The sequence below is a fragment of the Sander lucioperca genome, chromosome 17, assembly GCF_008315115.2.
Source record: "Sander lucioperca isolate FBNREF2018 chromosome 17, SLUC_FBN_1.2, whole genome shotgun sequence".
Lineage (NCBI taxonomy): Eukaryota > Metazoa > Chordata > Actinopteri > Perciformes > Percidae > Sander > Sander lucioperca.
This window is the reverse complement of record NC_050189.1, coordinates 15,149,434-15,164,034: the sequence shown is the minus strand read 5'-3', so window position 1 is coordinate 15,164,034 and position 14,601 is coordinate 15,149,434. Positions and strand designations below refer to the sequence as shown.

General features: G+C 42.5%; 2 protein-coding genes across 4 annotated transcripts in view; both read right to left on the bottom strand.

Annotated features, from left to right (window-relative positions):
* Positions 1–7,306, bottom strand: part of dock11 (dedicator of cytokinesis 11) — a 74,151-nt gene extending 66,845 nt beyond the window's left edge. For all 3 annotated transcript variants that reach the window (XM_031288372.2, XM_031288370.2, XM_031288371.2), the window contains exons 1-2: positions 7,003–7,306; positions 374–490 (exon numbers count right to left, since the gene is read on the bottom strand). In XM_031288372.2, the coding sequence (XP_031144232.1) occupies positions 374–490; positions 7,003–7,107 (222 nt within the window). In that variant the 5' untranslated portion in view covers positions 7,108–7,306. The remainder of the gene's footprint in view (positions 1–373; positions 491–7,002) is intronic.
* A 1,634-nt stretch (positions 7,307–8,940) lies between these two features.
* Positions 8,941–13,617, bottom strand: haus4 (HAUS augmin-like complex, subunit 4). The gene is made up of 9 exons (XM_031288567.2): positions 13,419–13,617; positions 12,966–13,105; positions 12,554–12,685; positions 12,193–12,333; positions 11,901–11,997; positions 11,625–11,770; positions 9,861–9,991; positions 9,632–9,700; positions 8,941–9,351 (listed from the first exon to the last, which is right to left on the bottom strand). The coding sequence occupies exons 1-9, from the start codon at positions 13,474–13,476 to the stop codon at positions 9,165–9,167; spliced, it is 1,101 nt and encodes a 366-aa protein (XP_031144427.1). The 5' UTR covers positions 13,477–13,617; the 3' UTR covers positions 8,941–9,164.
* Between the last annotated feature and the right edge of the window lie 984 nt (positions 13,618–14,601).

The following is a 14,601-nucleotide window of genomic DNA, read 5'->3' as shown; positions in this document are numbered from 1 at the left end:
GAGGGAAAACAGAAGGCACGGATACAAAGATACAGATGAGTGTCAACCAGGAAAAGAAAACTAGACACGCAGCGAGACGTGCCTCTAAACAAAACCACATGTGTTTGAAATCATGGCAATAAAAACCGAGGAACCTGGTTGGACTTGACCTGTAAATAACTGAGCCTGGTGTAATGGGAAAAGTGATATTTTACAGCTCTTTGCTCCCATTTGCCTTGGACTCGGACAGTTTTACAAGACAGTTCACTGTGGAGATCGCAGCACAGTGTAAGGTACAGTATATACGCTGTGATTTTCATCCTGGGTGAGGAAGAGGCCCTGGCTGAGAGCCAGTACCAGGAAACACAGCGGGAGAAGAATGAGGGGGACTCACCGAGACATCGTCGACGGGGCAGAGCAGCAGGTCTCGGTGGGGGTCGCTGTGGATCTGGGCCTTTCTCTGAAACACCACAGCTTCATAGTCCAGCGGCTCAATAATCTTTGGCTGCTCCTGAGAGGGGGGAAATGGACAGAACACAAATGTACATTCAAATAAACAAACCGTTTCTTGTTAAACTGATGTTCTCAACATTTTGGATTTACTGTGGCTCTGGCAAGCTCCACATCACGTGCTCACCCCCGGAACTTTTTTACCACCCATACCAGGACTGTCACGGTGCAGGGAAACAGCTGCTCAGAGAGTTGTGGGTGGATGGAAAAAAAAAAAAAAAAAGGCAAAAGAAGACGAAAGGGAAGCAACTTGACCACGAATAGCTAGACAAAGACAAACGGGGTAACAAAGGTGAGACAAGGCAGCAGTGAAATGGACAAATGATGTTACTTGACTTGGTATTTATGTGCTGTCAAATAAAGTGCACGCGCTTGACAGAGGCATATGTCATAATGAAACCAAACACAAGATAAATGTCACATGCCACATGACAGTGCTTCTCGCTCAAAATCATAACTTCCTGTTTTGAGTTTCACGGAGAAGTGGATGATATGAAATCGGCTTCTGCATTATGCCTTAAAGAGGCCTACAATCTAAAACCTAGCCTTTTGACAACTAGGTCAAGATGTGATCACACGTACAAACCTAAACCACTTGGAAAGATTCTGAATTCATTCCCAGAAAGTGCTACTTTAAGCTCAAGCTAAGCGCTGTAGATGGTGATGAATAGCTTAGGCAAAAAAGCCTCGGCTGAGCGACACCAAGCCCGGTTGGACTCACGCAGAGGGAATCAGACTGTATGGATTTGATCAGCTTCTGTGCCACATTGCTGAGCCACTGCCCCAGAGGCTGGAGGCCGGGTTTCCCCCCATGCCTGGTGGCCCCACACCAGGCCTAAGCCACTGGGAATCATTTCTTAATGCATTTTCTTTTTAAACGTTTTTTTTAAACTACAGTTACAGTGAGCAGGCTCGGTTGAAAACTTAGAAGAAGTCATATTTTCAAATCTCCAGTTAGCTTTTAGCACTGACCCAGTGGTGTAGTCTAATGTATTGTAGTGGGTATGCTGTACTGTATATATTGGCCTATATATATATAGTATATATCATATCATATCACGATATCGATATATCGATATATTGCCCAGCTCTCTCTCTCTCTCTCTCTCTCTCTCTCTCTCTCTCTCTCTCTCTCTCTCTCTCTCTCTCTCTCTCTCTCTCTCTCTCTATATATATATATATATATATGGGCCAGAATCTGCCTTTGGGGAAGGGGGGGGGCATGTCATAGTGGGGGGTCTGGGTGTCCTCCTTCTTCAGTTTCTGCATTTGGATCCGCTTTAATGCACCATTTTACGGTGGGAATCCCTTTATTTAGCCTATGCGAAGAAAAAGAACACAGATGACAATTCAAAATATATCAAAAATGTAATGGAAAGTATGTTGTTGCGTGTCATTGTGCATTTTTAAGTGGGTATATGGAAATCCTGGAGCTTTCTTAGTGGGTATACTGCGTATACCTGCGTTGACCTAATGTAGTGCCCTGTGGAATCTGTCTTCTAGCTTTTATAAATTCTCAATTTCGCTATTTTGTTTATCACGGAATCTTTTGGGCTCTAGAATAACGCTGCCATCAGTCTGTGACTGGCCCAGGCTCGGGCCCTTCGTCGGGAAAAAAAAAAGACACTTGTCACTGGGCTAAACAACTTTTCTGGGGGAAACCGTGCTGGAGGCATATACCGTAGATGCAATGGCAGCGGATATGAACAAGCACAGTCAGGAGAAGGACTCTTAAAAGCCCTGACAATGCCCTACAGCTAGGGGAGTATGACTGATACATTTTTCCCCTTGTCATATTTCCATTTAAGAGCTGTGCAGCTGAGATACAGAGCTTTGTTTTCCTACTGTACCACTACCAGTGGGCAGAGTGAGAAAGCCAGTAATAAAGTTATGCAGCAGCTTGGCTGCTGGGTTTTTTTCCCCCTCTGCTTGCTGGTCTCCCCTCAATAATCTACTGCCTTCCCTCTAAGACTATCACTGGGCTTGTTTATTATATGTGCAGTGATTCAGTCATTCTGGGTAACAAGCTCTTACATAGGTTGAGGGGTTTTTGAGATATGCAGCTTCATGTGCCTAGTGGACCATTTGACAGGTACAGTAGTTTACCTCTTTCTTCCTCAATTACCCTCTCACTATGAGCAACAGGGACTTACAGTACATGAACACACAGTTCTTTGAGTTTGTCTGAGGTTTTTCAGGCTTTAAGCAGCTTTAAAGTTGATAAAAAAAAAAAATGTGAATGCCCCACTGTCTGACAGTATCACATGTTGTTTCAGCTCCTCAATGAAGCTATATGATGTTAACACTATTGTGAAATATTCCAAGCAAAGACTCACATCCCATTTCCTGAGACTTAAGCCTAGACATGTTTGGTGTGTCTGGAAATGTTGGAGCTCCGCTACAATCCAATTTAAAAAAAATCAAGTTCTGTGGTTTGGAACACTGTTTGGCTATACAGTGTGAGTTCAGTGAGGTTTAAAGGGTTAACATCTCCTTGAATATCCTGGTATCTGTGCACAAGCCAATAAAGGAAAGAAAGTTCTCCCTTTCAGTGTTCTCTAACCAATAATTTGGCCTGCGAAATAAGCTGGTTACAAGTACGTGTCGTGTGCAGATTTTTCCACCAGACCCCGGCTTTCTCGGGTTGGCCACAGGAAACCTGCGTTTGGCTTCTTCTTTTTTTAACTAAATAAAAACTTCCTAAGCCCAATGATACATTTCTATGTGTTATGTTCACTGTTCACATCTTTTCACATAAAGACCGCCTTCTCGGTGGCCAAGCGGCAACCTGAGCACTGAGCAGCAGTCAAACGCAAATCCTACAAGTCTATTGAGAGCATTACACACGCCGCCCGTGCACCCGAAGCAGCAGCTCCGCTTCCTGTCATGTGCAACAAGCTGAACCGCAGCGCTGTAAGTCAGAGGCAACTGGCAGTGCACGGTAGCTCGACTGCAACACTGATCCTGTTACAGAGAGAGAGAGAGAGAGAGAGAGAGAGAGAGAGAGAGAGAGAGAGAGAGAGAGAGAGAGAGAGAGGGGGGGGAAGCAGGCAAAGAGAGAAGTAAAGGCAGAAAGAGAGAGAGTTCTGCTTTCATAGAAGAGGAAAGAAGCTGAAGAATCACAGGCTGCTGTGAAGCCAGTCTTACTGATTGAGAAACAGAGATGCTAAAACACTAAAGGACGTGGCCTAACATTTGGGCGTAACTGTATGATGCAAGCACTTTCTCCTCCAGGCTATCAACCTTGGCCGGAGAACACTCAACACACCAATCACTGCGTACAAAGCATGACTCCCACTGTGCCTTCAGGGGACTATGATGATGATGATGATGATGATGATGATGATGATGATGTTAGCAATGGTGCACTTCCAGACGTCTGTGTCCCATTACAGTTCAGCAGATGTAGGGCACTCCCGACTCCAACACGACCAGGTGGATTTTATCACGCTGGCTAGGGAAGCTTACACTTAAACGCAATGGATGAGCGCACACACACACACACACACACACACACACACACTGCCATGAGAGTCACATGCAGTATGAAGCAGCACTGTCCCACGGCTGACCCCACTAAGTGCTCCAATCTGTGTGTGTATGTGAAACACTGTGGCTTATTGAGGGGAAGAAAAGAGCCTGGCTCGCTTCTTTTATCCTTCTATTACTCCCTGTGTCTATTCCAAAAAGAATATTAATATATAAATAGGGCTTCTTGTAGAGCTGGGCAATATATCGATATTATATCAATATCGTGATATGAGACTAGATATCGTCTTAGATTTTGGATATCGTAATATCGTGATATAGCATAAGTGTTGTCTTTTCCTGGTTTTAAAGGCTGCATTACAGTAAAGTGATGTCATTTTCTGAACTTACCAGACTGTTGTAACTGTTCTATTATTTGCCTTTACCCACTTAATCATTATATCCACATTACTGATGATTATTTATCAAAAATCTCATTGTGTAAATATTTTGTGAAAGCACCAATAGTCAACACTACAATATTGTTGCAGTATCGATATCGAGGTATTTGGTCAAAAATATTGTGATATTTGATTTTCTCCATATCGCCCAGCTCTAGCTTCTTGTTGCATTTACATTGGGGATGTACAGATAGATACAGGATTTAAAACACTAAATTCAAAGCAAATTGAAGTCCCATTCTTCTTTACCTAAACCCAACCGTCCCGTTCTTCTTTACCTAAACCCAACCGTCCCGTTCTTCTTTACCTAAACCCAACCGTCCCGTTCTTCTTCACCTAAACCCAACCGTCCCGTTCTTCTTCACCTAAACCCAACCGTCCCGTTCTTCTTTACCTAAACCCAACCGTCCGTTCTTCTTTACCTAAACCCAACCGTCCGTTCTTCTTTTCCTAAACCCAACCGTCCGTTCTTCTTTACCTAAACCCAACCGTCCGTTCTTCTTTACCTAAACCCAACCGTCCCGTTCTTCTTTACCTAAACCCAACCGTCCGTTCTTCTTTACCTAAACCCAACCCGTCCCGCTGTATACAGCTATGCAATTGTTGGTATTATAAACACACGTGCTGACCATCACGGAAAAAACGAGACAAACCTGTTTGTGTACACGAATCAAATAGATTAAATTACGTGACCATTTCACGAACTGCCGTGAGACTGTGTTGATATATCAGGGGTTTCACTTACACTTTGTAGAATTAGGTAATCCATTAGGTAAGGACTGGGCTCTTCCAGTTATCAGGCGGCCAATTACTGGTTTCCATATGTTTATGTAAAAGACCACTGAACACAGATATGGACTTGATAACAATCTTTCAACACGACGTTCTACAGTATGAACTCTAGGAAGACCAGTAATGAAGTAGCAATGACATTATAAGGCAACTAAATACTAACTGGCCCAGGGTTTTTTTTTTTTAGAAACAAAAAGAAAAATGTCCATGTTCTGAAACTCTGCTTGTCTGTAACATGTTAACGGGAAATCACTGGAAATCTAAGAACACAGGCCATGGAGGGAAAGAGTTAGAAAACAGGACTGACTTCCTAGAGATGTTCAGAATGAACACACACAGCCAGTCACACAGGAAGCATGGTGACAGCATGCCTGAGGGAATCCCCATACACCCTCCACAAAACAGCGTTTGTTCTTAGTTACCAAGCCAACCATGTATTCTATAAAATGAGCAGCCAAAGCCTGCAACTCTAAAACAGAAAAAAAAGTCAATCAGAATACACATATCACACGTGGCTACAAACCTAATCAGACACACACACACACACACACACTCCCACCTCTGTTGCAGTAATCAAAACCTTATCACATGATTATTACACTAGTAACCTCACTGAGTCACACTCCTCAAGATGATCATCATAAGACTGAAAGCCTAATCCCAATATCTCTAATCCCAAGGGAACAAGAGTTTATCTCTTATACAAATTTATCCAGCTCCATTCTCTAAACAGCCAAAGATGTAGGACTGATTTCTTTTGGGTTGAAGTTTGTCATTGTCACATAATGAGAAAGTGGAGGAGTAACCAGATGGTTTTAGTTATAACAAGAAGAAAACAAGTCATCAGCAGGCGGGCATCAATCTGCACTGACATCACTGGAAGTTTCAAGACAAATGTCACGCCTTTAAGACATACTGACATGAAAATATGTTCACACACACACACGTACACAAAAACACAAATGCTGTATCAGCAGGATCCTAAATGCTATTCATCTCAAACCACTGCGCCTAATCCCTCGTTATTGCAGTCTGTTCCAAGCCACTATCAGCCACAAGCACTGCTATTGATTCAGAAAGAGAGAAAAAAATAAACCTTGCACCTTTTGCCTTGCACACGTCATTAACAATAGACATCAAATTAGAAGGGCATGCATGAGCTGCCTTCTTTTGCACAATATATGTGGCCATTTGCAGCAGAAATCAAGAGGCTCACACACACTGCTCCAAGGCAAGGACAGGGAAGCCATGCTGCAGCTGTCCAACTGGCACTGCTCTTCATCCGCCAGCACACAAAAGGAGCCGCACATGACTGAAAAACTATGTGTTCCTGTGGACAATGTCATACTATTTTGTAATGCCAGCAATTTAGACAACCAAGCCAACATATGGGAGTTGAATTCGCGGCATTTAATCGCTCAATAATGAGTCTCTTTTGCACAAAATGTAGCAGTGCCAGTAACGCTGTAAAATTGTAGTGCATTCAGAGACATGCCAGAGCTTCACAGTAACAGTTAGCTATAGGTTATTAAGGTTGGTGGGACAAACGCAGTTAATAAAAACTGGGGGGAAAAAAACAAAAATTATAGAGAGAGAATTCTGGAGTGTGGAGATAAACCAAAATGAACAGTGGCAATGTAGAGAAAATTATGAAAAATGGAAAAGCTATAACATTGGTCCCCAAGGAGAACAGAGGGGAGGGGAGTTAGCAGGCTAACCAGTTAGTTACATTATCCCTGTTAGCTAAAATGACCGCCACCGGTCCACAGACAAGCATTAAAGCTCTGCTTACCACAAGGTCCACGGAGCTCTTCACAGCCTCCGACACGCTCTGCCTGACTTCCGCGGCCGTCCCGGGTTTGCTTAACCTTTTTGTGAATTTTCGCACCTCAGACATTGTGCCCCTCTAGTTAAAATCCACTTCGTATGTCCCGGTGTGAATGAGCATGCCGCGGTACCGGACGGAGCGGCAGCACTGTTGTGTGACAGCCAGATGTGTGGGATTGTGTTGGAGGTGAACCAGCCAGCGGCTCGCGAGGCGAGGCGGGGCTGCTGCTACTGCTGCTACTGCTGCTGATGAGAGCAAAGCAGAGAGGGGCTTATTAGAGCGAGATGCTCCACTACCTACTTCCGGTTCTCCTCGGTGGCACAGACAGAATCAAAGATCGTCGAGAAAACAACGGAGTGGCCGTTAACCTGACAATCTTTCTAAATACGGTAATAATCACAATTTCTTAACCCTCCTGTTGTCCTCGGGTCAAAATTGAACAATTTTCAAAGTTTCTATATTAGAAATTTGGGTTTCTTTCAAAAAGACTGTCAAAAAAAGTAACGTGGATGGTTCCTACAACGCTCTTCATAAGTAAAATAAATGATTAGTTGACTACGTTCATGGAATTTGGGTGTTTTATTCAATGATATAGCATTTGAAAAAAAATGGTAAAAGACAAAAATGTCAAAAAAAAAGGGGGGGGGTTGACAGTAATTGCAAAAAAGACGGACAAAAATGTCGAAAAAATACGATGCAAATGTTAAAAAAAAAAAGTTTTCATTTTACATTTATGACCCAAAAAAACAAAAAGTTGAATGGTCGACGGGAAGATGACACAAGGGTTAAATACTACATGAAAAAAATGTTTAGTAGTGGAGCTGCTAGTTGTGAACTTATTGAAGGCTTATTTGACAGCTTGAATTATAAATCATTGTGCAGAATTTTAAGAGTGATAGCCTAAATAACAAACGTGTTTTTCTGTCTCAGCCTTAGGTGTTGCATCCTGTGCTGTTTAATTGTAATTGTTTGTTAATTGTAAAGTTGTATGAATAGTAAAAATAGAAAAAGCAAAAACCAGGACGTCTGCTGAGTTTACCACAGTGGGAAATATGAAATGACCTCAAAACTGAAAGTACACTCCCATCTTGTGGATTAAGCTGCAAACTGCGGCAGAATTGCACTAACCTGCAGCATTTCTCTCAGCTGGTTGGTTGCATGTGAGGGTTTTACCAGCAAATGTGTTTCCTCAATGGCATTCCTATATGGCATTGTGTTTAATGAAGAAAAAGAATACTAGGAGCATCATTACACATATCACTCATTACAATTAAGGCTTTGAAATGTGAGCCAAGACACTCTAAAAAAGATAGGATGAGGAGTATGCGAGTGCATGACACCCATCATGAAATAACACTGCTACATGTTTGGACCGGTCTTGTATACATTACGCCAACTACACAACTGCAGTGTAAACAGATGGCAAGCTCAGAGAATCACGTTATAGGAATATAGGACATTTCTCGTATTCAAAATGATCCTGATAATGCATACATTTAGTTTATTTTCTCCCAAGTTTATTTCGTAATATACATAGGAATGCTCGTCCAACTTTTGGCTGAGGATGCAAATTCAACTTTTACAAAAAAATATACCTCAACACTTTTATTTCAGGTGAAGTTAAATCAAATCACTGAACAGGTACTGTCAGGATATACTGACAGCTTCAGCAAATATGACAAAAACTTTTTAATCTTTAATCTTAATTGTTTTAAATAAGTTACCAACTGAACCTTTAAGATAATACAGAGAGCAATCAAAATGCATGTGACCATGCAGTCACATGCAAGATAGTTAACGCTTAGTGTGAAAGTGCACTGAAAGAGTAATGAATGCCAAACACTTGAAATCTATGGGTCCAGGTAGAAACAAAGAAAGCAGAAATGCTGATTACCATGGTGATGTACTGAAGATGCTGAATTTATTGAAGCATTCTTAAGTTAGGAGCTGTACTGAAATCCTTCAGGTTAGCTCACTCACTACTGTACGTATGCTACATAGTTCCTGTAGGCCAAAAGTCCACACAGTTTCAGTGTCAAGCATCCAAAAGCCAACATGTCATTGTGAGCAATGACATGTTGGGGAAAGGGAATGGCTGGCTGTCGTCTCAGCATCAGATATGATCTTCACTTGTTGTTGCACCGGGTGAACTCCTTCAGAGCCCAATTATTCATTTCTATCTTCTGCCTTAATCTGCAGTACTCCTCAGCCAAGGCCTCAAACTCTTTGCCCAAGATCTCAAAGGAGGCCAGTTTTAGCTCAACAGACTGCTTCTCCACCTGACAGGCCTTCAGATCAGACTCCAGCTTCTCTCTGAAATTGAGACGACAACAACAAAAGATTGTTAGGTTTTTAGAGAAGTATGAGACAGAATGTAGTTTCTATATTAACGTTTCTGAAGGCATTATACCAGGAAGTTACAGTTCAAATTCAAAGGGCATTTTAATGTTTAATACGAATGAGAAACAGTAAACATTCCTTCAACTATCATCACTGTGTAACCTTTCAGAAAGCGCAGTGGAGCTATAGAAATAATATAGGAATTGCATGACAAAGTAAGAAATGAGCCAGACATGGACTGAAAGCATCTTGCCTTATTTTTCTATGAGCAGCTATCGAGTCCACTGTGTACATGTCCAGCTGAATTTCCACCATCTCAGTCCTTTGAAGGAAGAAGAGAAAAACATATGTAAAAACTGAAAGGCATGAACTAAAGATTGGAGTTTATTCTCATAGTAAGTCTTTCTGGATAATGGCACCAGGAAATCTACAATATCGAAGTGTACAGTATATAAGCATGCAAGGAATTGATAACTCCTTACTTGATCTTCTGTAAGACTAATTCACATTTTCCTTCTAAGTACTCTAACTTCTTCCGGTCCAAATCTGTCTGGATTCTCAGCCTGTGGTCCAAGATGAGAGACTGGAGAAGCTGAATACACTTAATCAGTTCCTGGACACAAGTCAAGAAAAAGAAAAAACACTGAAAGCCAAATATTATGTAAATACAGGGTCCAAAATTAGCACCATCTACTAGCCAAATGCTGGCAAAATATACAAGGGGCAGGAAGATTCTCCAGCAGCAGTGGCAGCAAAAACTGTCCTGTCCTGCTAGTGGTGTCCTGAGGCCTTTTCCCGTGACAGTCAGACACTGTCCCGGGACACCCATGGGAGTCACAGGACAGTGTTTGACTGTCCCGGGACAGTCAGACACTATTCTGTACACTGTCCTGTGACTCCCATGACTGTCCTGGGTCAGTCAGACACTGTCCCGGGACAGTCATGGAGTCACAAGACAGTGTCTGGGTGTCACAGGACAGGGTCTGACTGTCCCGGGACAGGCATGCAGTCACATGACAGTGTCTGGGTGTCACAGGACAGGGTCTGACTGTCCCGGGACACTCCTCAGGACACTACTAACAGGACAGGACAGTTTTTGCTGCCACTGCTTCTCAGATTTGCTTTACTCACTAGTCAAAAAACAGTGGTAATCTATTAAGTGGCTGGTAAAATGTGAACATTCACTAGCCATTTGGCTGAAAATATATATATATATATATATATATATATATATATATAAATAAATAATAATAATAATAATAATAATAATAATAATAATAATAATAATTATTATTATTATTATTATTATTATTATTATCCATCCATCTTCTTCCGCTTATCCGGTAACGGGTCGCGGGGGTAGCAGCTCCAGCAGGGGACCCCAAACTTCCCTTTCCCGAGCCACATTAACCAGCTCCGACTGGGGGATCCCGAGGCGTTCCCAGGCCAGGTTGGAGATATAATCCCTCCACCTAGTCCTGGGTCTTCCCCGAGGCCTCCTCCCAGCTGGACGTGCCTGGAACACCTCCCTAGGGAGGTGCCCAGGGGGCATCCTTACCAGATGCCCGAACCACCTCAACTGGCTCCTTTCGACGCGAAGGAGCAGCGGCTCTACTCCGAGCTCCTCACGGATGACTGAGCTTCTCACCCTATCTCTAAGGGAGACGCCAGCCACCCTCCTGAGGAAACCCATTTCGGCCGCTTGTACCCTGGATTATTATTATTATTATTAATTATATATATATGTACATACACACACACACACACACACACACACACACCAGCTGAGATCAGTTGCACTGTTTTTTTAATCAGGGCAGCAGTTTTCAGATTACATTATGTTCTTACATAATTGCAAAAGGGTTCTCGACTGTTGTAGACAGAAGTGGCTGATCTTTAATGCAATATCTACATTGCCCATTATCAGCAACCATTCATCCAATGTTCCAAATGTTCTGTTTACTAATCTGATATCATTTTAAAAGGCAAACTGAGAAAACATTGGAGAACCCTTTTGCAATTTTGTAAGCACATAATGTAATCTGAAAACTGCTGCCCTGATTAAAAAAACAATGCAACTGATCTCAGCTGGTATTCTGTCTGGAATGGAGTGGAATGGACATTTCTAAGTGACCCCAAACTTTTGACCAGTAGTGTGTATATACGTGATAATCTGCAAAAAAAAAAACCGATGGAAATCTATTTGCTTGTTTTAGCTAACTACATGTAATTGAAAGAGCACTTACAGAGAGGTAGAGTTGAGTCTGTCTTTGCAGGAGGACTGTGTTTTCCCAGCAGGTCTCCTTCAGACTCTCTGCTCTTTTCTTCTCTTTGTCCAGCTGGGCAGCCAGATGAGACAGCTTGCTGGTCTTCAGACGCTCACTCTCGTTCTCTAGAAGAGATTACGAAACAGCATCCTGGTCATCGTGTCAATGCAGAAAAACGACGCGATATTAAGGCTGTGGAAGTGAATGAGAATATTTACTGGTAGGAGCAGATAATGAAGTGTCTGGTTACTGTACCCCATTCAGGTTGATAGTAAGAGAGGAGGCTGAAGCAGCTTTTCTTCAGATGCTTCTCCAGCTCTTTGGGAAGACCCTGTTTCATTCTTTGAACATTCTGGTGGCGATAAATACAGCATAGTTGGTAAACAAGCTACATTTGTTCCTGAAGTATCTCTCTGCTGATCTGGTCAACTTTCTTTTCTGAGAAAATAAATGTCTACTTTGGTACCACTGTACTCTTTACTGTGGGATCATCCATCTGTCCATCATTTAATTTACGCTCTTCTATTCTGTATTATTTATGACTTACCTTCTCTGATGGCATGAGGTCCATCATCTGTTGGGGGTTCAGACCCAGAACAGAGGGCTGGTCCTGGTTGGTAGTGCTACTGGGATCCAGCTGTCTGATACACTGAGCCACCAGCAGACACTTCTCCAACGTCTCATAGAACTACACACGCGTGCACACATACACACAGAGTGAGTCGACTTGGTAGATTTCTGGATACTGAAATTCAAATGTTTCACACTGTGACCTTTAGCTGCAATTTGGGGATGCAAAGTGAGTTGCCTAGTGCAACTTTAATGACCAAAAAAATATGGTGTCCACGATTCACTGACAGCTGTTTGTGCATTTGTGGTCTATGTGCATATAGGTATGTGCAAAGTACCAGGTTCTGGTCAGGGGGTACAGTGACATGGTGCTTCCTGACACAGTGGTCCTGGATCATCTCCTGCAGTCCTTTGTGGAGGCTCTCGGAGCGCAGCCAGTGACGCCTCTGGCTCTGCAGCTTCTGCTCAGCCTGGAATAAAGCATCTGTTAAGTGCTCACAGATACACAAAAACCTAGCAAACTCGAGACATCAGGAAGAGATGTTCCGTCTCTGTGATCGCAATACTAACTGGTTACCAGTAGAGGTCGGTTTGCCATACTTGCTGTGCAATTACATAAATAACTACTACAAATTCAGCAAAACATATATAGCTGTTTGGTCTTGAATTGCAGCAAAGCATTAGCTTGTAATGTATGTTAGCAAATGTGGGAAGTAACATGACTTAAGGTTTTTAGTCCCAGTGTGATACCTTTTCCAGCTCTGTTTTCAGCGGGACAGTGAGTCCAGTTTGGTCCACATGTTGTGTCAGGGCGGCTAGGAGTTTACAGAACTGAGGATTCTGGGTCAGATCCTCCTCTGTAATGTCACACAGAGGGAAGGAGGCGAGAACTGGGTGGGAAGACAGTAAACACAGTGAACGTATTATAAACGGCCAAACCAAATCACTGTCAGGAGATTCACAACAGCACAGCACTCCTACTTCAACTAAATGCTACTAACGTTATATAGCTTTTCTCACATTCGGCCTACTTTCACATTTAGCTAGCGTTATTAACTGACTTCGGTTTTTAGGATTTACCGTAAGCAATATGGACACCCCTGCGTTAATTCCTCTCTAATTTTGAAAATATAGCTTTCAAGCCCCTATATCTGTATTTTATGAGAGTTAAGTTCAAGTAAGCCAGTCGACTTATTTTCTTACCCTGATGATGCAAACTGTCACCCATCCCAAGCGATGATACATGTGTAGACTCTGACATTTTCAGCTCAACGTTCAGTGTAACTTTGTGTCTGATTTCTAAAGACTTTCCCCGAACGCAACATGAAAATGAACATGGAACGCGTTCTTCCTGAATCAAGTCGCGCGCGCGCCTGAAGGAAGCGTCCCTATTGGCTAACTGAGCCATGTGGTCGTTACAACCAGAAACTGCGAGAACTGCATGCCACTCGCGAGAGCGCGCACTGGCTAAACGAAAAGTATATTTCTAAAAGGAACATTACCGTTGTTTAACAACGATATAATCTTCATTGACATTAATGATACTTATTGACATGTGGTCTACAAACGATTCCATGCATGATAAGTTAACATACCCCCCCCCCAAAAAAAAAAAATGTACAAATTGTAACATGGTTGAAGTTAAAATCAGTCTAAAACATTATCTGTTAAGTCTGTTAAGACCTCCAGGCTGGTCTGGATCACAACAAGGCACTTCTCTGTCAGATTGAGTGGGAGCTGTAAGTAAGAACTGGACGAATAAATTGCCTTCGCAGCAGTTCAGTAGGAAGGTAAAGATACTTGATGTGCTGTCTGTGTTGTAACATTTTGCATTGTTCAGCTCCCTATTACCTCTATTCTTTTGGATCTGTATCTATAACTCTTCTGCTTCGGGTCTGCACTGTAGCAGCCTGCCTGATCAAAGCCATCTACAAGAGGTTTGATGAGTGCCAAGTCCTCCCATTAGACGACTATGATGACTGATCTTTCTCTGCCAGACTCAGAATTGTCTTAACCCAAACAACCTGAGCCAAATCTGGGCCTTGGTGTGTAGCGTTTTACTGTTCCAAAATAACATAAACTGAAGAACTTACAAAGAAAAAAAATGTATTTCCTAAAATCAAACTGGATGTAGATGTTTAGGAACATCAAGAATGTGGGCTAGACTTGGTGATAAAGGGGCTCTAGGAGGGAAACATGCTCCCTGAAGCCCACCCTTTAGTATTTTATGTTTGTTCGCTGCATGGAGAGGGTCTCTCTCTCTCTCTCTCTCTCTCTCTCTCTCTCTCTCTCTCTCATCATGTTTCGATGCTGGTCATCATTCTCCTTGTTCTCAACATCACTTTAGACATGATATTTTCTTGCCCTTGGCTCTGCCCATCAGCTG